This window comes from Mirounga angustirostris, unplaced genomic scaffold, assembly GCF_029215605.1.
Source record: "Mirounga angustirostris isolate CCGP_5_RB_7025 unplaced genomic scaffold, mMirAng1.0.hap1 SCAF_4, whole genome shotgun sequence".
NCBI classification, from domain to species: domain Eukaryota; kingdom Metazoa; phylum Chordata; class Mammalia; order Carnivora; family Phocidae; genus Mirounga; species Mirounga angustirostris.
This window is the reverse complement of record NW_026991712.1, coordinates 112,131,900-112,158,097: the sequence shown is the minus strand read 5'-3', so window position 1 is coordinate 112,158,097 and position 26,198 is coordinate 112,131,900. Positions and strand designations below refer to the sequence as shown.

The following is a 26,198-nucleotide window of genomic DNA, read 5'->3' as shown; positions in this document are numbered from 1 at the left end:
GAGGCCCATACAGGCCCTACAAGCAGACTTTAGAACATTTGGGAAGAGAATTCCAGAGTTATGGGTCTGATGGGCATGTCTCATTGGACATGTGAGTGAACTAACTGGAGAAGGACCAGAGTGGAGACAGGGAAAGGCTGAAAGGCCAGCCAAATAATTTAATCTTTTTGGGACTTGGTTTCCTTTTCCAATAAAACAGTACAAAACACAACAATTAGATAAGGGCTTAGTTTTTGAGCACTGAGGTATTTTGCAGTTCCACAAACCTGTGGTTCTATGAATCTGAAACTTCTAATACTTAAGCTTTCCCCAACTTGACAACAACCTTGGACAAAATGTCACAGTAATATTGCCCTATGAACATCAGGAGTCACAAACTATTAATCTCAGGATCTGCTGAGGCACTGAATTACCACATTGAGGAAACCAAGTCCCACATAGCTTGGGCCCAGGGGTCTCTTTCTGGTGCCTGAAACAGCTGTCCCACCCATGTGACACTGTCATATGTCTAGGGAACACCTTTTTCCCTTCTCCATAAGCTTTGCAGGCCTGCTGGTACAGAACTCTGTCCTTATTGGTCCTGGGGCAAGTACCCAGGGTGTCACAGAGAATCTTTCTTTCAAGCCCAAACCTTGTCATCCGCCCCACTTTCCCCTTACTGTCTCTTTAGGAGAGTCATAATAGCAGATACAAATGAAGCTTTCTATGAGTTTTTTACTCAGAGTGAAAGAGATTCTGCTTTTGATTCCCACTATTTCGAAATCTTGAGCTCCCCAGAGAATTGGAACCTGAGAAGATCTGGCAACAAGTCATATTCCTGGAATATCTCCAGACTGGTCTTGTTTTCTGAATTGACTCTCCATTTTCTCTTCCTCTTCTTTGTAAATCTCCCTTATTCAACCAGACTGGGAGACCTTTCAATAGAGTAACATATTCTCAGGAGATTTGAGCCACACTTCCAACATGAATTCTCCTCAAACCCAAACGAAGTGTGGACATGCCTCCTCTTCCTTGATTTTTTCCCCCCTGCTTATGTTTTGTGATTGGTATTTTTTTAAAGCATAGCATCCCTGTTGCTCTACCTGCCCTTTTTTGTTGTCTTTAGCTTTTTGAGGTATCATTTTCCTGGACCTACTTCTTTTCCATATACTTTTCTTTTCTTTCTTTTTTTTTTTTTTAAAGATTTTATTTATTTGAGAGAGAGAGACACAGCGAGAAAGGGAACACAAGCAGGGGGAGTGGGAGAGGGAGAAGCAGGCTTCCCGCTGAGCAGGGAGCCCGATGCGGGGCTCGATCCCAGGACCCTGGGACCATGACCTGAGCCGAAGGCAGACGCGTAACGACTGAGCCACCCAGGCGCCCCTCCATATACTTTTCTTTGCTGCGTTTTTATAGTGTTCAGTTTGACAAGTAATTGTTGAGTGTTTCTTGTGTGTCGGGAGCTGGGGAAAATGACAAAAAAGACACAGACATTGCCAATGGAGAGCTCAGGTGTAGTAGAGACAGACAGCCAAAGTGAGCTTCCCTCCCCCAGGCAGGGTGGGATTTTCCCCATACCTGACTCTTCCCAGTCCTGGATGCCTTCCTAAAACCACCACAGCCCACCACAAATGAGTGCTTATGCCCCCCTCCCCCACACAGGTGCCCCCCAAATGGTTTGGTTTGAAACGATTATGTTCTGATTCTTCATGAGCTTTTCTTTCCTTTTTTTCTTTAAAGATTATTTATTTATTTATTTGACAGAGAGAGACCCAGTGAGAGAGGGAACACAAGCAGGGAAAGTGGGAGAGGGAGAAGCAGGCTTCCCACGGAGCAGGGAGCCCGATGCGGGGCTCGATCCCAGGACCCTGGGATCATGACCTGAGCCAAAGGCAGACGCTTAACGACTGGGCCACCCAGGCGCCCCCTTCATGAGCTTTTCTGCAAACAATTAGATGTCCTGTGAGTCACTACCCCCCTAACATCCCTGCAGAAGATGCACACGTCAGCACATGGAAATGGCATGGCACTATATGACATCTCTCAACAGTTACAGAGACATGTTGGATCTCCTGTCCAACCAAGCAGCCACTCTCACTTGTCCTTGCCTCTTTGTCTCCTGTCCTAATTATACCTGTGCACTCAGATAAGCTGGGCAAACAGACATGAAACCTAGATTCAGCTAATAGCTCCTGACCATGGATAATGTTTACGTGCGTTGCCAGCGGGGTGTTTTCTTCAAACCCTACAAAGCAGACTTGATATGGGACATCAAGACCAGTCCGCTCCCGTCCGCGCCAGCGCTGCGGAATCCTGCCATGGCTAGCACTTCGGTGGCAGTAATGCTCACCGAGGCTCACGCCGTGACGGGAAGCTACACGTGCACAAAGGGGTCTAAGTGGGGCACACCAGGGAGATGAGTGAATTCAAATGGTCTGTGATAAGTACATTTGTACTTTGTTTTCTCCTTAAAAATAACACACACACACAAACACACACACACCCCCCCCAGAAGATCCACTGAAAATGAGCGTGATATGGAGTAGTGCTCCTAGTAGGATGGGCTGGATAAGAAGGGTTTTGCATTTGTTTGGCTGGGTCAGTTTCATCATCAGGGGTTTGAGGTGAGGAAGTCAGCCGTGGTTTCTCTCTGAAAGAGCCCCCTTCGGAGCTCGCGGTATGGCCCGCATGGGTTTGTTTCTGTTGCCGAGCAGGTCCGACCAGATGACCCTATGGCAAAAGCTCCTGCCTTCCCAGCTGCCCGGAGTTTCTTTCTGGCTGGAGCGAATGAGTAGTGTGGAGATCAGACCTGTGGAAGGAGATCAGATGGACTCTTGTCATCTTGGTTTTGTGAAGAGATGGCACATCAGCTTTTACATTTCAAAAGTTAAACAGCTGTCAATCAATTGCTGAAGGAAGCTCAGGGGAGGATCCTGTGATTCTGTCAGATCACCAAGGGTATGGGCTATGCTTGTTTCCTTGTCTGTGAAAAGGCTGGACCAGATGACCCCTCAGGTTCCTCTGGCTCTATGGTGTAGACATTATAAAAACTCAGGCCATCTGTGTGTATGTGCTTGCCTCTTCGAGGGAATCTACACCCTCTGTGTGGTTTCCAAAGGCTGTCATGGTAGGTTTTGGTTTGATTTTTAGCCTAAAAACGTTACCATGCTCTTCCTGTCTTAAAAGCCAAGAAGTCATGACTTAGGTCATTCATGAGGTACAGAATTCCCTTTGTATAGTTCCCACGAAGGTGGCTCCTGGGAAGCATGAAAATCTGACAGGGGGATGGAAAGGTGGGAGACATTGGAGCTAGGGTTTAGGACAGCAGGCTACAGAGCAAAGCTCAGGCATTATGTCCAGCTCCGGAAGAAGTGGACACCTTTCTAACTGGAGAGACATGGTCTCCAGTTAGAAGGTACAAGCTACATTCCTATACCAGTTGTGGGGGGTGGGAGGAGTGTCAGTAAGGAGGGGGGTTAGACGGAGGCCTGCCCAAATCTAGACAACATGTGGTTTATCAATTATCTAGCTTAAAAATCACACATGCTCTTGAGATGATTAATCTAGTATTAAGGGCTAAGAACATGCTTTGAGGTGGGGCAAAGATCCCAGGCAAGGCTGCAGGTACTCAGAAACTAATTGATAAGGATATAAATTATGCATGGAAACTCTTTAACAATGAATAAGGATCAGACTCAACACCAAAAAAACAAAAAATCCAATTAAAAAATGGGCAGTGGGGGGTGCCTAGGTGGCTCAGTTGGTGGAGCATCAAACCCTTGGTCTCAGTTCAGGTCTTGATCTCAGTGTTGTGAATTTAAGCACTGCACTGGGCTCCACAATGGGCACAGAGCCTACTTAAAAATAATAATAATAATAATAAATTAAAATAAATTAGACATTTTTCCAAAGAAATGGCCAGCAGACACATGAAAAGATGCTCAACATCACTAATCATGAGGGAAATGCAAATCGAACCCACAATGAGATATCACCTCACACTAGTCAAAATGGCTACTATCAAAAAGACAAGAAACAATAAGCGTTGATGAGAATGTGGAGAAAACGGAACCCTCATGCGCTGTAGGTGGGAATATAACTTGGTGCCACGACTCTGGAAAACACTGTGGAAAACAGAAATACCATTCGATCCAGTAATTCTATTTCTGGGTATTTACCCAAAGAAAACAAAAGCACTAATTCAAAAGGATACATGCATCCCTATGTTTATTACAGCATTATTTACAATAGCCAAGATATGGAAGGAACCCAAGTGTCCACTGATAGATGAATGGACAAAGATGTGGTATATTGTGGTGAGCACAGCATAAAGTATAGAGAAGCTGCATCATTATATTGTACACCTGAAACTAATGTAATATTGTGTGTCAACTATACTCAAAAAAAAAACTAAAAAAAAAAAAGATGTGACACATATATACAATGCAATATTATTCAGCCATAAAAGAATGAAATTCTGCCATTCATGACAACATGGATGGACCTAGAGGGTATTATGCTAAATGAAATAAGTCAGACAGAAAGACAAATACCATGTGACTTCATTTATACACAGAATCTAAAAATCAAAACAAACAAACAAGCCAGAAACAGACTCATAAATTCAGAGAATAAACTGGTGGTTGACAGAGGGGAGGGGTGGGAGGGTGAGTGAAATGGGTAAAGGAGATAAAGAGATACAAACTTCCAGCTGTAAAATAAGTAAGTCATAGGGAGGAAAAGTATAGCATAGGGAATATAGTCAGTAATATTGTAACAATATTGTATGGTGACTATGGTGAGCATTTGGTAATGTATATAATTGCCAAATCACTACATTTTCACAATTTATGTTGTATACTTGAAACTAATATAATATTGTATGTCAACTACACTTCAATAAAAAAATAAAACTGCAGACAAAAAAAAAAAAGACTAAGGGTCAGAAACTGATCTGAGTTGTTCCTGCTTCTGGAAAACACATGTGATGGTCACTAATTTATAAGCCCCTTTAGGACGTTACTAAGTTGACTGATCATCAATCACCTAGTTATCTATTGAAACCTTGACCCTCACTTGTTTCCATGAAACAGATTGTGACATTCCACAAACCTCATCCGGAAGGATATTTTCCAGTACTGAGTCCTTTAAGAATTCAAAGCATTCTTGATAACCAGATACACTGCTCTCTAGATAATGAAATGCCGGTGGTGGTCCTCACTCACAAGTGAGGCTGGGAAGCCACCAGCCTGCTGAACTTCCTAAAGATGTGCTGTCACGTGTGGAGCTTGGAGGCAAGTTGTGAATGTTTTCTAGGACTTATTGAGAGAAACAACCTTTTTCTTGTTTGTAAGAGACATTAAGGGAAATTGTTTCAAAGTGGTATAATATAAACAAGAATGTAGTTACTACTTTTTCATGACATTTATTTATATACAACGTTTTACAAGAGAATTTTTGCAAACCTGTGTAAAGGTAGTATGTCATTAAGTCACAGGGTTTTAATCAAAAATTTATTATAAAAATATACCAATTTAATAAATGTGTTGCAGTAGGTTTTCTATTATAACATTTGTATACTAAAATGTGACAAAATAGAAAAATGGTCACATCCAATAAGGGGGAAAAGTTTGGAATTAAATGCTGCAGATCACAGATCATCAGCACCCCTTACCTGGTCCAGAGATGACCTGGTTTTAGCTCTCTGAGAGAGAATATACCAGGTTGGGGTGGGGAGAACATTGGTAGTTCTAGGAAACACTTTTGCTACCCAATGAGTTATCAAAGGGATTCATAACTACAAGTGGCTTTCAAAGAATAATTTTCTACAGGTGTAAACACCAAGTATAAGATTTATAAATGAGGAAGAGTGGCTAGAAAATCTAAGCAGAACTACCGTTCCCTAGATAGATGCCTATACTTAGGCATTTCTGGGTCCTCTAGGGCGATGGGGGTAAGGTTAACCTTTCAAAGCTGACAGGTCTCTACTAGAGAAGAGGAAGGGGAAAAATTCATCGCAAGCATGGCTTTGGAAAGGAGTGTTTCAATCAGTGGTAAGATTTGTGGGTGTTCTGTTTTGTTTTGTTTTGTTTTTTTGCAACTAAGAAACTGGTGGGAGGTTCAGCTATAAAGGAACATATTTAAAATAGTAGAGTACCTTTAAAAGTTTTCAAATGTGATTATACTAAGGAGCAATTATACAAAACAAGTCTCAACTGCCATATATAGAGAAAGATAGCTTTTGCTAAGATAACTGGAAAAGATGCTTTTAGGTTCTGCATTATCAAAGCAGTGCAGCCAGTATGTGGTGTGTGATTCATGAGTAAACAGTATCCTGAATAAGGCTTCACTATTCTATTTACCACTTATGCTCACCCTTGAGGAGACAACAGAATTTTTATAAAATCTGAATTGATGTAGTAAGACAAATTAGCACTGGCCGGAAGTCTGCCTGCCTTTTTTTCAGAAGTAGATAGCTTCAGGACGCTTACTTTCTCTACATTTTGAAAAATTCTATTCACAATCATTTTATCTACTACTTTTGGCTAAAGTTCCAGTGTCTTTAAGCTTCAAAAACAGAATTTGAATTCCATTATTCCAAGCTGATTATTTTAATCTTTTCACACTTACTAGAAGAATATATGTATCTACCCTGAGTATAAATAAAGCATATATTATTATATATCACTGATGTAATCTAGAATCTAGGAGTAGAGTCCATCATTATAACTTTATTCTGGAACAAATCACCATATGGTATGTATAGCTATATGTGTTGAAATTGAAAACTTGTCCTTTGAATTCTTTGGTTAAGAAATTTCTAAATGTGAAATTGGGTGATTTAATAATATCAAATGCAGATGAGAGATCACTTAAAACTTCTTAGGGCGTAAGTTCAGAAGTAAGGTTATATAATTTTAAGAAGACAGCAAACAAGCCTCTAAGTGTTTAGTTCTTTGATTGGATAAAAAATATGATATAAGTCAAATACTTAACAGCTTTCAAACTTATTTAAAAAATAAAATGGGGTGAAACATTGAAACTGAGAAAAAAAAAAGAAACTGGTTGGAGGAATGAGAATTTTATAGGAAATGAGATTTTGCACATCTTTGCCTATTGGAGAAATGCTTTGATTTTATTCTCCAGGTAAGTTTGGACAGAATGGCTGAATTAATTTGTCCCATTAAAATCCCAGGCTTGGGGCACCTGGCTGGTTCAGTCAGTAGAGCATGCGACTCTCAATCTCAGGGTCATGAATTCAAGCCCCACATTGGGCATGGAGCCTACTTAAAAATTTTTTTAAAAAAATTTCCAGGCTTAAGCCAAGGCACTTGGATACCAGTGCCTCTTCCAGTACTTTTTCTAGTGCTTTCTCTCTCTTTCTGGGGAACTGGGATGGGGTAGACATGCTCCTTACATGGAGTACCATGCCAGGGCAGGATCCTGGAAGCACCTATCCCAAGAGTTATCATAGGCCAGGATACACACTTTCTATTGCTTCTTCCTCCACCATTTTGAGATATTTTTTAAATTAATTAATTTTTTAAATAATCCCTACACCCAGTGTAGGGCTTAAACTTACAACCCAAAGATCAAGAGTAGCATGCTCTACCAACTGAGCCAGCCAGGCGCCCCTTGATATTTTTATACAGAAAAACAAGCCCTTTTCCTAAAACAGACAATAATCTTGCTCTAACCAAATCTGTCCACCATTGAAATGGAATGCCAGTTAATTTCTTTCCTTTGAAACTCAAACACATGACCAAAAACATAAATGTCAAGTTATCTCAACAACCCAAACATTTTAATACTCTCTCCTATTTTCCCTGCTTCATATTTCTAAAACCCAAGTCTTTTCACTATAAGCAAAAACATATGGGAAAGTTCTTTTCAAAAATGCTCTCCCACACCATCCAGATAGCTTCTTGATTATAAAAGGAACCTCCACAACCACTGACTGAACAGTCCCTCAGCACAGAACTGGTGGGGAGTGGTGGAGAATGGTGGGGATGTGGTATGGGGGTCACTCTCGTGGGAGGCATATCTGGGCCTTGGGGCCCCTCAGCTCAGCGGACCAGTCCCGGAGCTGAGGATCTGCCTCAAACAGCGGACTACGAAAGAGGGGCAGGAGTACCTTGGCTTGTTGGCTGGCTCCAGCAGCACGAGGGTGCAAGGGGAGGTCGTGAATTTCAGTCTGCTGTTTAGCAAAATTCACAAATACCTGGAGACAAGAGTAGGAGAGCAAGAGCAGGTAGATGTTTCCAGAAAAATGGTTTCCTCGACCCATCCACCCACCCACTTTTGGTCTCTCCCACAGCTAATGCACAGCCCCCCTAGAGCAGCTGCGTCCTGCAGGACGGGAGGGTGGCCCACCCACAAGCCCAGCCACCCATGCCCAGGGTGGCTGGGGGAAGTGGTTCATGGGGAATTCTTGTCTAATGGATATACAGTTTCAGTTTGGGAAGATGAAAAATTTCTGGCGATGGATGGTGGTGATCCATTTCACAATAATGTGACTGTACTTAATGCCACTGAATTGTACACTTAAGAATGGCTAATTATGTTATATAGACTTTGCCATAATAATTTTAAAAAGTGATCACATTAAAAACTCTGATTCATGGCATGCAGGCTTATCAAAAATCCCCGAATGGAACACTTTGAGTGGGTGCATTTGATTGCATGTAAATTAAGCATCAATTAACATTGATTTGAAAAGGAAAAAAAAAGCCACCACCACCAACCAGGAAGGATGAAATAAAGTCATAGTGCAGTGGGGAAGGATGACGTGGTCAAGGAGATTTGCCGATGACTAAAATATTGTTAGAAGACAATTTTGGGTCTACCCAGCTTTACCCTAATGGACAGAGGAACCAGAGCATTAAAAATCAGGCGTGTGGTGCCCCCGCTCACGTGCCTTCCGGCCCAGTCTGCACACAGCCCCCCTCCACACGTGTGCCTGTCGGGCAACCTACCTGGTCCAGCGTGGTCTGCGTGACAGAGTACTCCTCGATGAGCAGGCTGTCCTTGTGGGAGAGGAGCAGCCGGAAGATGCTGGCCAGGGAGGAGGAGGAGACCTGGAACTGCAGCATGTTGTAATGTCTCTCCCTCTGCACGCTGCCCGGGAAGTTCCCCTGGAAGAACTGCTCCACCAGATTCAGGTTGGGAAGCAAGTCTTCCTTCGGGGATTTGATTTTCATTGTGACGATGTAGCCATCTCCAAACCTAGGCGACACACAGGGTGGCACGGCATGGGCCTGTTAGTAGCCGGGCCTGAGGCAATTCCGAAATAAGGAAGAGATTCGCCAAAAATATTGAGGATGAAAGGCCCATACGATAGACCCTGTGTGCATGTTTAAAACTAGTAGGAAAAAATCCGTGACAGCTCCTGGAAAAAATAGTTTGATACTAGTTTGTAGAGGTCCAAACGTCTGTGTGGTGAAATGAGTCACCAGACCTGTGTCACAGCTTCCTGGGTCCAACTCCTGGAGGCATGGATGCTCCCCACTCCTTTCCCTCCCATTTACCTGCTGAAGTCAAAGGTGGTTTTAGCCCCTTGTGGAGATCACAACCCGCCCATGAAGGCCTCTGGAACTAGTGTTTACTCAGTAATGGAAAGGCTGGCTCCTCCTTAAAAGAGATCCCCAGGAGGGCACTAAGACTTGGGGAGGCAGCACTTCCCCATGGAAACTTCCAGAACAAATGGGAGCTACTAGGGTCGGGACCATCAGTGTTTCCCTCTTCCCCCCACCAGGTGACCCACAGGTGGATACAGAATGGTCCACCAGGGAGTATGTGCATGGCCAGCTGGCTCCCTTATATGCTTATGTCAGGATATACTGTGTCAGTTAGAATTTATTTCAAGGCTCCCTCCATGACCAACAAACAAGGGTTGCTCCCCTCTACAATAAAACACCTTTCCTTTCAGCTCTGGAAAACTGACTGCCCCTCCACATGGCAGACATTCCCCTCTCACCTGCTCTACCATGAGGATACTGATGAGAGGGAAAGCAGTAGGGAGTCCACACACGTCTCCTGCAGTTGGACCCAGGAAGCTATGACACGGCTCTGGTGACCTCATATGCTGAGCTGACGTCCCCCCTAGGTATTTGTCCAGCATCCAAGCTGTAGTTGCTCAAGAAATCACAGGTCAAATAACCCAAATGCTGCTGCTAATCTACTAGACCTTCCTCTCAGTCACTTATCTGCCCTGATGCATAAGAAGGATGATGTGTCTTGGGCAACAGTCCCACGGGTACAACAAGACTAAGCATTTCAGCCTAGATAAGGTTATGTACTGTTCCTTCTACCAACTAGCACAGTGACTTTATATTCTGGGCTCGTAAAAAGTGTTTGTTAAATAAATGAGTAATAACTACAAATCTACCCTTCCTAGTTTATAAAGCATATCAGAATGCAAGGAAGCACGGCATTATTATAATAATCTTATTTTAACTGATCAATTTTGGCTTTGGCACACAAAATATTATTAATAATGCATTATTGACAGCAGTTTACAATTTATGGGGACTGGGTAATCCTACTGAAGATTACTTAGCATTGTTGGTTTGTCATATACTCCATGGTCACTTCTCAAACTCAAAAGCATAAACATGTCTGAAAAGAAAATTGATCCTCAGGCTATTTGATCTCCTAACCATCCCTGTATTGGTCATAGACTCTTATTAGGTCATTGGTGCTGGATCTGTTGGGATAAGTGGGGGGATAATGAGACAGTGGTAGTGACCCTCCCTCATTCCCGCCAGGCTCTGCATATGCCCCAATCAGAACCCCATCTGGAGACTCAGGGAACCCTCAACCACAGGCAATTAGCCCAATATAGAGAAGTTTCTTTCAGCACAGCAGCTATCTCTGTCTGCCGCTGGGGAGCAAGGCCCAGGCCACATGCCTCTGCCCATGGGGTAAGGGCAACAGGACCCTCCCAAGTGTCAGTAGAGAGCACGGGGCCTAGTTGACCCCCCCCACCACCAAGGAAGGTAACAAAGTCAACCCCCCAGCCCATCCTTACTTATACTTGAGGTGCTGAATGGTGCCCAGACACTGTAAGGTGCCCTTTACCATGATGGCCAGTCGGGTACACAGAGCCTCACATTCTTCCATGCTGTGGGGTAGGAGAGAGGAAGTAAGGAGGGGGGAGGCCTCCTGTCTGCCCACCTCTTCCACCCCAGCCCCTGGGAATCTCTTGCCTGTGGGATGTGAGGACCACAGCTCTCCCTTCCCTGATGATGCTCACAATGGTGTTCCACAACATGCGGCGTGCCTGGGGGTCCATGCCTGTGGTGGGCTCATCCTGTGGAGAGGCAGAGAGGGCAGGGAACTGGGCTCGGAGCCAGCCTTTCCTGGTTACTGCACCCTCCTTGGCTGACTCCCTCTGAGCAGCTCTGCTCTTTGGCAGACAATATACAAAGTGCTCCCCCCTCCCCAAAGTGAGCAAGACTTGAGGAATCCAGGCTTCGGGTAGGGAAGGCAGGGGGTCAACCAGGACAGTAAAGAGACATTATGCATCTCCATTGACCCATTTCAGCCCATCAATGGGTTAAGGTTGATTAAGGCAATGGCAGAATTATCTTGAAAATTAAAAAAAACCAACAAACTTACACATAATTTGCAAGGAGGCAGACAGATAGCCCAGGTGACTTGTATGAGTCACCGCCCAGCCCTGTGACCCCTGCCCTCATAAACCCCCGACTGCATGGGCACAAGGGCCTTGGGTCTGGTGCAGCTCCAGGGAGAATCTCATGAGCCTCTGATCCAGGCCAGTGTTCTGCCCACTTTGCAGCCTGAGCAGACTTCTTCCACCAGTAATTTCTGACCAGAGGGGCCGAACTTCCCTTCTATGAGCCTGTGGGCCCATAAGAGACTTCCCAGGGGCTCAGAGTGAGAATATGTTGTGACTCCAGTTTCCCCCAAGAGTTGTGAACCAAACACTGGGTTGATTTGCTCAAAGCAAACAGTACAGGAAACAGTTGAGACGAAAACAGATGGCTGCATTTTCTAAAGCCGCTGGCCCAACCACAGAGGTGCAGCTCTTGGTTCAAGCCCTCGGGCCCCTCTGTCCCCACATGTCCCGGTAACCCTCACCAGCAGCACCAGAGGTGGGCAGCCCATCAGAGCGATGGCTGTAGAGAGTTTCCGCTTGTTGCCTCCACTGTAGGTGCCGACCAGGCAGTCTGCATAGAGAGACAGGCCCAGGCTCTGAATACTCCAGTTTGCCACCTAGGGAAGAGGAAGAAAACCCACTGTGAAAAGACAAACAAGCTAACCTCCACCAATTCGAAGTCTTAGGCTCCCAGATCTCACACCATCAGGATGACAGATACAGCTAGGCTGACACAAGGCCACCTACTGGCTCGGGGGTGGTTCATGGGCTTCAGGGCCCAGACATCCCCTTTCCATACCGTGCCTTACATTGCCGTGTGGCTTGGTGCAGCCCCTGGAGAAATGACCCTCAGCCTTACGAAGGGCAAGGCAGTGCTTCTCACCCAGGGTCCCAGACTACGGGTAAGAGGGGAAGAGTCCCAGGGTCTGACGGTGGGTGTCAGACCCGTTGCTTCCACCCTTCAACAGGGTCACACTTGAAGTCTGGTGCATCTAATGTATACGTATCGAGCCACTGCTATGAGTCAGGCACTGTACTAGGCACTGGAGAATAATGGTGAACATAGCCATTGCTGTCGTACTCACAGATGGAGGGGGGGAGGACACACAATCGAACTAAACAGAATAATGACAGATTGTAAAAGTGCTTTGAGGAAAATCAACGGAAATTATGACAAAGAATAGTGTGTGTGTGTGTGAATGTGCGCAGGAAGAAAACTAGAGAAGTGAGACAAGCCTACCATGTTTCTACCTTCTGTACTTATTGTACCTCTGCTTGGAAGGTTCTTCCCCTAGATATCCCCATGGCTCACTTTGTCAGCTCCTTTAGGTCTTCACTCAGGGGTCACTTCCTCTGTGATGTTGGCCCTGTGCCACCCTACCTAAAAATTCTTCCCTACTTTATTTTTCCCCTACCGACTTCTCACTTTCAAAAGTGTATTTTACTTACTTATCTATTTATTATCTGTCCTTCCCACTAGAATGTAAGCTTCACTTTTAACTTCTTATTTGGAATAGTTTCCAACTTACAGAAATGTTTAAAAATAAGAATAATACAAAAACATTCATCAACACTTTACTCTCTTTTTCTCTCCCCCTCTCTTACGTTGCGTGTGTGCATAAGCACATACATATGCACACACGTAGGATTTTTTCAGAGCCATTTAAGGTATGTATCGTAGCCCTTTACTCCTAAATACTTTAGTGTCTACTTCCTAAGAAGAGGAATACTCTTACATAACCACAGTACAGTTTTCAGTGTGGGTAAATTTAACATTATTCTGATACTTTCATCTGATCTACCTTTCATAGTCCAGTTTTGCCAACTGGCCCAATGATGTCCTTCATGGCATTATTTTCTATCCAGTACAGGATGCAGTCTGGTGTCCATTACTCAGTCACCGTTGTCTACTTAGCTCCTGTGATCAGGAACATTTCCATAGCCTTTCTTTGTCTTTTGTGACTTTGATACTTTTGAAGAGTACAGCCCTGGTATTTTTTTTTTTAATAGAATGTTCATTTGGAGTTTGTCTGATGTTTTCTCATGATAAGATTCAGGTTACACGTTCTCAATCAGAATATTATGTATTTTTGTGTCCTTCTCAGGGTATCACCTTTAGGGGCAGGACATGTCCAGGTGCCCCTCATATAGGATGTTAATTCTGATCACCCAATTAAGGTGTTGTCTCATTTCTTCATTGTGAAATTATGATGCTTCCCCCTCATAACCAACAAGCAATCTGTGGTAGATACTTCTAAGCTATATAAATATCTTGCTTCTTATAAAAAAATTTCCCCTAGATTTAGCAACCATGGATGATTCTTGTGCAATCCAATCTTTACTATGATCACTACAAAGTGATTTTCCAATTCTAGAATTCTTCCACCCTAATCAGTCGGCTCTCAGCATTTGAGTGTAGGCAAGAACCATCCCTTTTCTCTTATTTATCTATTTAACAGGATGGAGTTATGAATTCCTCTGTTGCTCCCCATGTTTTATAATTGATCAGGGTATTTATTATTTTGATGTTCAAACTGTACCCCGTTTGGCTGTGGGGAGCCCCTTCAAGATGGCTCCTGTGTAGCTCTGACATGCCCCCCTCCTTTTTTTAAGCACTTTACTTTCTGGCGTAAAAAGATGTTTCAGGCTCATTTTATACCTATACTGTCCCAGCCCTGGAATTTGTCATTGCAATAGTGTTATAATAGCATTGTATGGTGACAGATGGCAGCTACACTTCTGGTGGGCATAGCACAATGCATGGAGTTGTCAAATCACTATTATACACCTGAAACTAATGTAACATTGTATGTCAACTATACTTCAATAGAAAATAGTGGGGGAGAAAAGTAGAATTCTGCATGTGCTCTTTTGCCCTTTGCTTTTTTTACTTAACAATATCTTTAGGAAATAACTCCGTATCAGTTCACAGAGATTTTCTCTCTGTGTGTGTGTGTGTGTGCATAAGACTTTATTATGTGTATGTACCATAAACGATTCGACCAATCTCCTATGCCTGAATATTTAGGTAATTCCCAATGTTTTGTGACTCTAATGAATGAAAAACCTGTGCATATAGATTTTGCCCTGTGGGAGGTGTATCTCTGGGGTAAATTCCCAGAAGTGGGATTGCTGAATCAAAGGGTAAATGCATACATTGTTTTGTTAGATAGGAAGCCAGGGATTTTCTTGTTTTGTTTACTGCAATCCCCCCAAATATAACCGTATTTGGCATATAGTAGACACTCAGAAAGCATTCGTTGAATGGACAGCATGTTCCAACTTTCCCATCTCTAAATAAATTAACTCTCATGAAACAGGCTTAGGGTTCACCAAACTCCTGAGTGGCTACAAGAAACCATTTTTTACCCTTTCAATTTCATCTGCCGGTACACCTCGAAGCCGGGCATAAAGGTAAAGATGTTCTCGCCCTGTGAGCAGGTCATCAATTGCATCAAACTGAGGACAGTAACCCATATTTTGATGGACATCAGATATATTGGTTAAAATACTGCAAGAAGAAAAAGCAATTAGCAAGTTTTCTTCAAAGGCGGGGAGTGACAACAGAGCTGGGGCTGGAGAGCTTCTGCCAATGGGATAAGCAAGATACCTCTTCTCTTCTGCTTTACTTCAGAAATGTGCACAACATTTATGAATCAAAGCAGGGGCCCTTTGGTTAGAAACTGATGAACTTCTGGAAATCTGAGATTTGAATCCAATAGATCGTTCCAAGTTTCTCTGTCTAGGATAAACTGAATATCTGTTACACAAAGTCAGCTTTAGTTTTGGAGTGGATCACCTCATACGTGGGTTTAAAAACAAAGGGAAGATCAGACTTTAGAAAATGACCAGTGAGGGGCACCTGGGTGGCTCATTCCATTAAGCATTCGACTTGAGATCAAGCCCTGCATTGGGTTCCTTGCTCAGTGGGGAGTCTGCTTGAGGTTCTCTCTCTTTCTCTCCCTTGCCCTCTGCCCCTCTCCCCATTCAGTACACACACACCCTCTCTCTAAAATAAATAAATCTTTAAAAGAAAAAAAAAAAAAAAAGAAAATGACCAGGGATTTCTGATCCCTTTCAGACATTTGGGACATAATCAGAGAAGATGCATGCTCCCTAAAGGAAGTGAACTTCTCCATCTGGGCTTACCGGCAGAGATACAGTAAATGAAAGGGAAACTAGTCAGATCCCTATCCAGAGCAAGAGACTGGCAGGGAACAGAGAGGAAGTGAATTGAGTTCTATCAACTCTCTTTGACTGATAATTCTCCCCCACTAGAAAATACATTGCCTTGATGAAAAAATAAACTGTCTAATCTGGTCTAATCTCTCCCTGCTCTCCCTGCTTCCCCTGTAGCTTAGGATCTATGAATAAAAGATGGATGCAACAGGATGGAGACAGAGAGGCGCCATGCAGCCCCCCACTATAATAAAAAGTACTTCAAGTACAGCTGGGCCAATTAAAACCACCTAGGGAGGCAAGGAGAGTACTTTGCCAAGTTCATGGGAGCTGCCCTACCTCCAATCCTGCATCTTAAACCTACAGTTGTGTTCCAGTTTCCACTTCATCTAGCTCCCATCTTCTAGGTATCAGGCTGTGTCTTACTTGGACTGTCATCTGATGTCTTATGGTAAATGCCATTATATCCTCCTGCCCGCTATCCCTTGGTCCCCCAAGACTCCTTTTGTTACCACTGTCAAGTTACTTGCTTGGTTGCAGGCTAAGCTGGATCTGCAGATGAGACAGACTCAGCCACGGTCTGGCTTCACCCCTGCTTGTTCCTTTGCTCTAGACCCAATAGGGATGGCTGGGGAAGGCTGGAGAACCAAATTCATCCTGGCTGAGCCATGTCCAGTGGGCCTTCAGCCATGAGGCTGAGGATGGCTCCCAGGTGAGGGAAGGAGGCCCGGGTCAGGCAGATGCTGAGCAGAAGTCAGCACTGCGTAACTCCACTTATAAACCAGGGCAGAGGGTTCCTCCAGGCACATCTGATGCCTATGAGCTCTGCTGCTCAGGGAGCAGCCTGGAATGTGGCAAACAGCGTAGGTTTGTGTTCCTGATCCTGCGCCACAGAGGACCAGTCTGTTTCCTCACACCTTGTTACAGAGTGCAGCAGGCACCCTTCAGAATCCAAGGACACATGCCAATTTTCCCTTCATAAAGGCTCCTTGGCCTGACAAAGCCAAGCATCAGCACAGAATAGCCAAGTCAGACTAAAGCCCATGAAGGCTCTTAAACCAGCCCACATCTAGAAACTCGATCCAGAGAAAGGGTGCTTCCCCACAGCAGTTCTTAACCTGGGACCAGGGATCCTGCAGGATCATAAATGTGCTTCAGGCCTCAGTAAATTTCCTTAAACTCTTTGCAAAAATGTACGGAGGGAAATAATGGGGGATAATGGTGTGTGTGTGTGTGTGTTTAAAGACTTTTTTTTTTTTTTTTAAAGTAATCTCTATACCCAATGTGGGGCTTGAACCCACAACCCCAAGATCAAGAGTCACATGCTCTACCAAATGAGCCAGCCAGGTACCCCAATAATGGTCTATTTTTATAGGAAGAAAGTACAAGTGTTCATCAGATATTTAAAGGAGTCTATAACCCCCAAAAGACTAAGAACCACTGACAAGGTGCTTCCTAGAAGTTTCCAAGAATCCATGCTTACAGGGGCATGTCTTAACAATCACAATTCAATTCAATTTCCCAGAGAGTCTGTGTCTTGTACTTTTTAGACCATGCTTTCTGGGAGGCCTACTCTTCTGCACAGATCTTCCATGCTCTTAGGATCATCCTCAGTACAGGGTCTGAGGCTCACTCTCCCTATGCTGGGATGGGAACATGGCCCAGGACCTGTGAGAGACACCCTGAGACAGGAGGAGCAGGACACTCACCTCTTGCCTGCTACCATGGCGTCGCCTGAGGTCACTGTGGTGTCCCCAGTAAGCATCTTGAATGTGGTTGTTTTGCCAGCTCCATTCACGCCCAGAAGACCAAAGCACTGAGGGAGAACACACAGACTGGCCTCATCCTAGAACCCTCACCCTAGAACCCATCCTAACACAGCCCAAGGAGTGGGGACTGTGAGGCCCTAGGGCAAGTGTGTGGGTAGGTGGGAGACACTTTCGACCTGGGCTGCCATGACGGAGGCCACGAGCCATGTGTGCTACAGGCTAGCAGAATTTGCTACCTCGAGCTAAGCCACTTTGGTGTAAGGATGATTTTGAGCTGAAGGCAATTAAGAAGCAGCAGATACAAGAAAAGCTCTCTGGGGGCACCTGGGTGGCTCAGTTGGTTAAGCATCTGCCTTGGGCTCAGGTCATGATCCCAGGGTCCTGGGACTGAGCCCCGCATTGGGCTCCCTGAGCAGCAGGGATTCTGCTTCTCCCTCTCCTGCTCCCCCTGTTTGTGCTCTGTCAAATAAATAAATAAAATCTTAAAAAAAAAAAAAAAAGAAATAAAAGTTCTCTACCCTCCCCTGTTTGCCTAAAAGCAGGACATAAATTTACAGGGTGTCCTCTCTTGCTCTTAGCCTGGAGACAGCACCAGAGGAATCTATAACAAACATTACTAACTAACATTTATCTACAATCAGTTTCCCCCATATTTGCCTTTTCTATAATTTGCCACCCCTACTGACTCAAGGTCCTTTTCCTTTGTCCTGTCACTTCTCTAAAAATGTATCATTCCTTTGCCGAGACGCTATATAAGCCCAAGTTCTAACCACCTCTCATGTCATTTATTTCTGATCATTCCCTAATAAATGTCTGTCTGTTTTTCTCTTCTTAATCTGTCTTTCATCAGTCCAATTTATAGAGCTCTATGCAGAGAACCCAGGAGGGTAGAGGAAAGAGGATTTTCCTCCCTTATAGTGACTGCTGAGCACTTGAAATGCATCTGGTCTGAACTGACATATGTTATACGTGTAAAACATACCCTGGATTTTGAAAACTTGAAACAATAACAAAAAAAGAATGTAAAATATTGCATCAATAATGTTTTATATAAATTATGTGTTGACATGACAGTATTTCAGATATATTAGGTAAAATAAATCATCAAAATTAATTTCACCTTTTTTTTTTTTTTTTACTTTTTTCATGTGGCTGCTAGAAAATTTAAAATGACCTCTGTGGCTGCATTTGATTTCTCTGTGATAACCCTGCTGTAGGTGGGGAGAAGCAGCATGCACAGGAGTCTGCAGGGCACCCACCTCTCCAGGGCGGACTCCGAAACATAGCCTGTCCACTGCTGGGCTGGAGGTGCCCGAATAAACCTGCAAGACGCAGAGAAACTGGACTGAGAACCAAGAGAGGGTTAGAGCGGGAAGGGAAGAGAGAGCAAAGAGCAAAGGATGGGTTAGGTGAGAACTATCGACGCGAGGAGGTTACATATTGGCACAGGTGTTCAGAGGGGTGTTGTGAACCCCAGGAAACCTCGAAGCTGACCCACTGTGCAGAGATGGAAGGGAGAAGCGTGAGGGAGGCTCAATGTAGGGGTTCACACTGAGGCCCTGTGCCAGTGCCCAAGATGAATACTGGGGAGAATGCACTGGAATTAGGTGTTCTTGGAAGGCAAGTTATAACACAGCAATGACAACCTCACATAAAAATAGGAAAATGAATTGCTTGTGTAGGCATATTGCAAGGCAAATTACAATGGTGTGCCATCTGTGGATCCAACTGGCACCTCCAAACTAACTCGTCTACACCTAGTTGCTTACCTTGGTTAGTTCATTTAGCCTTAAGATATCAGTTTTATTTCTCCCATTAATAATTCTTTGTCTTTCTTCAGCCACATCATCATCTTCATCTATGATAGGCTCCTTAGCAGGCTCAGCAATCCTAGAGGAAGGAAAGAGAGAGGATTGGGTTGGTGTGCAGTATCTGGTTTCTAGTCCTGGCCTTCCCATGTGTGACCTTGGGTCTGTCACTGAACCTCTCTAAACCTCACCTCCTTCAACCATATGGTGGGGAGGGGAAAAGAATGTCTGCCTCATAGGACTGTGGAGAAGATGAACTTGGCACAGCATCTGGCACAGTCAGAACTCAAAACCTGGCAGCTGATATCATTACTACAACACTTCATCTATGGTAAGCACTCAGTAAATGTCACCTATCTCCCACTTATCTCTTGAACTAACTCCTCTCCCAACCATTTGATCAAACCTTGGTCCCCAGCCCCTGCTGGTCTTCCCTGACTCACTCCCAGCCTCTACAGGCATTTCCAGGGCCTCAGCGTTCTCTTCCTCCTGTCCTGCCAAACAGAAGCCTCCCCATCCTTAAAGACACAGCACCTCTGAAACCCTCCCTGACCACCTTGGCCTACAATCTCACTGGCCACATCTAATTCATCTCAAAATCTTGTCTTGTCTACCATTTATCCAATCAACCTATTTTTCTCCATCTCCCAATGCCCCCACTTCTATCCAAGCCACCACTGACTCTTGCTTGGGTGCCAAAACAGCCTCCTGTCTGGTCTCTCTGCTTTTAAGCCTGGCAGATCATTCACCTGACTGATTAAAACACCCCAACAGCTCCCTGCTGCCTTCAGGCTTAAACTTGAAGTCCTCACCAAGGTGAGGGGCATTTCAGGACTTGGCTCTGCCTACCTCTCCAGGCTCCTCTTTTACCCCTCTCACCTTCCCCCTTCTGTGAACTCCCCACAGGTTAGCTTGTCCTCTACCAAAAGCACCCTTTCTTCTGCCCTTCCCTTCTTCTCTTTGCCTGGTTGCCTCTCAGCATGTGCATGGCTGTGGGCTTCCTGAAGCCAAAAGTCCTGGAATGCTTCTCTGGTGCTATTTCAGGCAAGACTTGCTCAGTTGTTTGACACCAGAGTTTGAAGCTACCGAGTCTGCCTTCTCCCTTCTACTCCAAGGTCTCTTCAAGATGTGGCCAAAGCTGTAGAAGGGGGCCTTTGAGGGCCAAGGGTCCCATGGACATCAATTCCCCACACTGTCCCCCATAACTAGCACCACTTCCTGGTCATGTCATTTTATTCTAAGTGTGTTGGCACCCATTATCTTGTTCAATCCTCACAGCCCTGTGAGTAGGGAGGTCAATTTGTTTCTAGTAACTCGATTCCCTATGGATTAAAACCTAAACCAAGTCCTCTGTATCTTTATTGACATGTAGCCTGACTCAGCCTGAGAGGATGAAAGGATAAGAAACAAAACACTGTCCAGGAAAGCATGTTCCAAGGGCCCAGTGATTTGCAGTTCAGGGCCCTGGGCTGAGACCTAGTGAAGGTCAGCCTGGATAGCGGAGGGATAGCCTTCTGGAAACCTGAGTGCCCATGTCAGAAGGAGGCAAGTCCTGGGTCAAGAAGCCAGGGAAGAATGGCACAGCTGGGCTGGGCCATGGTAGGCAGTCACTGCCCCCCCCACCACCCAAAGGGGCACAATCCCTGTCCCTCTCCCTTCATACTGCTCCTGGCTTCAGTCGCCTTGGATATCACCCCATATACTCCCTATCCCCACTCTCATATCTCCAATTAGCAAAGGGGCCCACTTTGTCTATTTTCTTGTGAATGCCTAAATCTATTTCCCAGTACTTTGGATCTCCCTTAACTATTATCATTTGTAAGGCTATCATCCAACTTAAAATGAGTATCTGTTAATGAGGTGAGAGGGATTAAGTATTAGCAACTGAAATTAAATACTGTATTTTAAATGCTTTAAAGTTTAGGTTCGTTACAAATTCCAATGTGCCTATTTTAATGTCTCTCCCCTTGTGTTATTCAGAACAAGCCAGGCTTTAAGGGTATAAAAAGCCATCATGGCGTGGGGCTGGTGAAGAAACAGAGGACTACATGGATGTGAAGCCAAGTCCCTGGACAGATGCAAGGAGCTGCCCTTGGAACCCTTACGGCAGTGGCCTGAACATACCATCGGGTGAAGAAGAAGTGGTGCTGGATGAGGAGAGTCAGGAGGAAGTACACCACCCCTTCTGCGGCCATGGCAACCAGGTTCTTCCCAATCAGGTCCCACTGGAACGGATTTGCAGAGTGCTCCTCACCTGCAGACAGGAATGAAGTCCACTCAGCTGCCCCAGCTGCCCCCAGAGACCTAGTCATAACGTCTGGCCCAGCTAGATGAGGCCTTACTCGAAGGAGTAAGCGGGAGCTGAACCCAGGCCTCATCTCGGTTGCTTGAGTCAGAGTAGGGAAGAGTCAGAGCCTGCTCTTGACCCCTCCTGTGGCTCCTCAGCCACAGAGACAGAGGCAACTGATCCCTTCTGGGCAGAAGGACACTCCCATACCAACCAAGTGTCGCCCGGCTCCAGCCCAGGCTGCAGGTCGGGCATAGGAGCTCCCAAGGCAGCCCGCCCCCGCCCAGATGGTCTGGGGCCATGTTCCACGGGTCTCAAAGGCCACCCACCGAACCGGGCGTAGACATCCGTCACAGCCTGGCTCAGCGCCAGGTCAATGAGGCCCCGGCCCAGGCAGAAGTGGGGAAAGATAATGAGCAGCTTCCTCAGCATGGCGTTGAATCTGAGCAGCGGCTGAAACATAGAAAAGCAGGACAGTCAATTGTGGGGACTGAACCCACCTACCCCTCCTAAGCGGGGTGGGGCCTGGGTGCCCTCGTAGGGCAGGCCCAGGGGAAGGCCTGCAGACAGCGGGGGCCTAGCAACCAGGCTGGCCGCAGGAGGGATCTGTCACACAGATAGGAAGGTGCTGGAATATTCACAGGAGGCGCCACCAGCCAGGCAGCCTGCCCAGGTTGCTGTCACGGCAGGCTCACTCGGGAATTACACACGAGCCCCCCAAGGCATTTGTTCCTGGGAGATGCAGCAGCTGCTGGGGGTGCGGCCCAGGCTCTCTCCTTTGGTACAGCTGTGAGCCGTGACTGGCTGTGAGGCTCTTTCCTCTGCTCTTAGCCCAGCTCGTGCCACAGGGGAGAGGGGCCCCGTGTGTCTTCCAGCTCTGCTTCTCAGCTCCCAGAGGACAGCTAGGTGTGTGTGAGTGCTGCCAGTAGAAAAGAGGGCCGGGAACTCTCTGGTGTGTGTGTTGAGTTCGGGGGACTTGTTTTCAGAGGGTCAGACTGTGCTTGCTACTTTTGCCCAGCAGTGTTGGGCGGAGAGAGTCTCCCCCAAGATGGCAGAGGGGACACTGGGGGGCGAGGCTGACCAGGCCACTGCTGCCCACTAATCTGGTCCCTCCCTACCACACAACTGGCTTCTTCCTGGCCTCCACACCTTTGCTCACATGACCTCCTCTCTCTCGCTCCCCTCCCCATGGCCCGCCTCTCCCCTCCTCCCAGCACAGTGCTCTTGTGCCTCTAGGCCTTTGCGTCCCCAGCTTCTATTAACCATTGCTCTTAGGAAAGAATGCTCTCTCCCCTTCTGTTCTCTAGAAGATTCCAGGCCTTCTTTAGAAAGCTAGCTGGAGGGGTGTCTGGGTGGCGAAGTCCATTAAACATCCAACCCTTGGTTTTGGCTCAGGTTACGACGTCAGGATCATGAGATCGAGCCCCACTTTAGGCTCTATGCTCAGTGAGGAGTCTGCTTGAGATTCTCCCCACCTCTCCCAAATAAATACATAAATAAATAAAATTAAAAAAAAAAAAAGCTAGCTTGAGAAAATCCCTTCTCTCAAAAGCCTTTTCAGATTTCCATGTAGAATACCTACTTCTCTCTTCTAGTACTTACAACATTTTCAGCCAGGGTTAATTACTTCTTACTTGCCTGCTGGCCCCACTAATCAGTGGTCCCTGGAGGATAAGGACTGGGTCCTAATTATTTTGGTGTCCTTTCTAAATACCTTCTTCTTCAATGATTAGCTCATAGTAGGCACCTCATTATTTATTAAATGGGCTAATAAAATCCTACTTATTCCAGGCCAGGCTTAATTGAATTTCCTTTACCCAGATTCTCCTGAGCCCTGTAGCCCAGCAGTCCAGCTCTTTCGGCCCATTCGGATCTGCAGTGTTTTATCTGTCTCCTTCCCTTGCTGTTCTATCACACACTGTCTTGTGGAAGGTCAGGTACTGTGGTTCATTTCGGTTCCTAGCTTGGTGCACAGATCATTTCTTGACTGGAAAGGGAGTTCCTGCAGGGTAGGACAAGCAGGTCACACATGTTTACATCAGCACATCCGTCACATGGTGCTCACCCTGTTGATACCTCTTTTTTTTTTTTTTTAAAGATTTTATTTATTTATTTGAGAGAGAGAATGAGATAGAGAGAGCATGAGAGTGGGGAGGGTCAGAGGGAGAAGCAGACTCCCCGCTGAGCAGGGAGCCCGATGCGGGACTCGATTCCGGGACTCCAGGATCATGACCTGAGCCGAAGGCAGTTGCTTAACCAACTGAGCCACCCAGGCGCCCCTGTTGATACCTCTTGACTCGGTAGGAAAAGCAGCTACTGGGGCCCGGGAGCCTCCTGAGGGATACTGGGAATCTCTGTAGCATCTGCTTCTCTCAGGACTTGCATGAAAGCAAACAGCATTTCCTCAGGGGAAGGGGGTTTGCCTCGAAATGTCGGCTAAACGAATACAGCCCTCAGGAGGGAGTGTTCTGAGTTGCTTTGCGCTTCCTCTTTAATTTTTCTGAAGTAACGCAATCTCTTAAGATGTAGTGGGCTGTGAGCACATGACAACAGCTCTGAAGAGGAGCATTTTCAGTCTGCCAGGAAGCTCTGCCATCAGCAGAGTCCGTGTTTTTTCTCATCCATCTCTCTTCTGGGGTCTGACTGCGACATGGTACATTTTTTACCAGTCATGGGACAAATGGGGTTTTGTGGCAGGAAGTCTGACAAGGCCTGGGGAAGCATCCGTCAGGAGGCCATGGGACTGGGGGCGAGTGCACATTTGCCTTAGGTCCTCTCAGCAGGGCCCCGAGGTGGGAGTGGGGACAGGGGCCACAGGACAGCAGCACTGATGTGCTGGCGGGTGCCCACCCTCTGAACTCGAACACCTAGTGAGGGAGGAACAGGCTGGAGAGGCCACTGGGGACACGGGCGCTTGGCGAGCCTGCCAGTGCTTGAGGGCGCTCTGGGCCGCCACAGCCAGCTGCAGACATAGCCGGCTGTGAGTGGGAGTGGGACACACAGACAGCCCTGAAGCCATTGCCAGTGGCTCAGGGCTTAGCCTGGCAAGCTCCTTCTGGGCAAGGAGATGTCTGGGGAGCGGGACAGGACGACTGCACTCCATAGCTCAGAAAAGTGAGTCATTCAGCACCATACATTTCTAACCCTATCCTCAGAATTAAGTTTCATGTAGAATAGTAAATGTTACTCCGTTACAATATGGGTAAGAAAGTGGGAGAAAGAAAATGTATGCGTTTGCTTATTTGTTGCCAGAACACCTAAGAAACTGAAATGAAAGGTTGCCTCTGGAGAAGCAAAGCAGGTGACTGGAAGACAGGGGTAAGAAGGAGACTTCCTTGTATGCCTTTTGCTGCTTTGAAATCACATCAATGCACTCACACATGTATGTGTGAATGTGTGTGTGTGTAGAAAAACCTAACACCCAAAGTCACCAAGGAAACTCTGATGGAGTAAGAAAATCTAAAAGCTTAGGATCACAAAAAGTCGTTTATAGCTTGCATGCAGAACAGGCTCAGAAAACCATGACACTCAGAGCACACAAATAAATTTAGAGTTAGATGAGCTTAAAGAAAACAAGGAAAGAAGGGAGGAGGGAGGGAGGAAGGCATGAGGGAGGGAGGGAAGGACAGCAGGAAGGAAGGAAGGAAGGGAGGAAGGGAGGAAAGATGGAGTGTAGGAAGGGAGGAAGGAAGGGAGGAGGGAAAGCGAAGGGAAGGAGGCAGGTAGGCAGGCACAGAAGGAGGGAGAGAGGAAGGAAAGGAGGAAACTATGTTCACATATGCATTAAGATTGTCCAGCCACAGTATTTGCCCCTGGCTCTGCTTGACCATCAAATACTCTCTCTAGTATTTTAGCAATCAAACAAGGAAGCCACAGAAGTTATGCTCACCTGGTTATTCTCAAATAATTCCAAGATGAAGGTGATGGCACTGCTGTTGATGCCGATGAACAGATTAGCACAAGCCAAGGCCACATAGGCTGTGCTGGGGACATCAAATAGGAAGGATGCTGGGTACATCATGGGAATGACTGCCCATCTGTGTGGAAACGACACAAGGAAGTGGGACCAAGTTGCAGTCTTTGTACCACTAGATATAATGCATTCCCCGCACACGAGGTGATGTGTCTGCACTGGCGAGAGTCCAAGGAAGACCAGAAAGCTGCTCCGTCCCTTGGTCTTTGTTCCTCGTCTTTGAAGGGAGATAATGATACCTTCCCTGACCACCTCACAGGGTTTTGTGAGGAGCAAGTGAGATGGTGGCTGTGAATGTGCCTTTTACAAGGCAGAGGGGCCAGCTCTACCTTGCAGTGCTTCCCACTCTAGTCTGGATCAGCAAAGCCCAGCTGAGATCCCAGGAGGCTCATCTTTACAGTTGACTTGAGTTGGTATGTCGTGGTTATACTGGCTCCTGAATTCTCTATTTGCAAGAGAGATGCTCTGTCAGGGCTTCACTGGCCCTCACAGGAAGGACCAGGTGTCATTGTCTGCATTTTACAGATGAGGAAATTGAGGCCCAGATGGGGTAATAACTTGTCCACAGGTACATACCCAGTGA

General features: G+C 45.9%; 1 protein-coding gene across 1 annotated transcript in view; it reads right to left on the bottom strand.

Annotated features, from left to right (window-relative positions):
- Positions 1-1,205: 1,205 nt before the first annotated feature.
- The window catches only part of ABCA4 (ATP binding cassette subfamily A member 4), a 135,190-nt gene continuing 110,197 nt past the window's right edge, over positions 1,206-26,198 (bottom strand). Inside the window, exons 38-50 of the mRNA XM_064588791.1 lie at positions 25,532-25,679; positions 21,972-22,095; positions 21,480-21,609; positions 19,317-19,437; positions 18,807-18,869; positions 17,488-17,594; positions 14,969-15,110; positions 12,082-12,216; positions 11,187-11,290; positions 11,009-11,101; positions 8,955-9,204; positions 8,114-8,200; positions 1,206-2,788 (exon numbers count right to left, since the gene is read on the bottom strand). Coding sequence (XP_064444861.1) covers positions 2,783-2,788; positions 8,114-8,200; positions 8,955-9,204; positions 11,009-11,101; positions 11,187-11,290; positions 12,082-12,216; positions 14,969-15,110; positions 17,488-17,594; positions 18,807-18,869; positions 19,317-19,437; positions 21,480-21,609; positions 21,972-22,095; positions 25,532-25,679 — 1,510 coding nt within the window. The 3' untranslated portion in view covers positions 1,206-2,782. The remainder of the gene's footprint in view (positions 2,789-8,113; positions 8,201-8,954; positions 9,205-11,008; positions 11,102-11,186; positions 11,291-12,081; positions 12,217-14,968; positions 15,111-17,487; positions 17,595-18,806; positions 18,870-19,316; positions 19,438-21,479; positions 21,610-21,971; positions 22,096-25,531; positions 25,680-26,198) is intronic.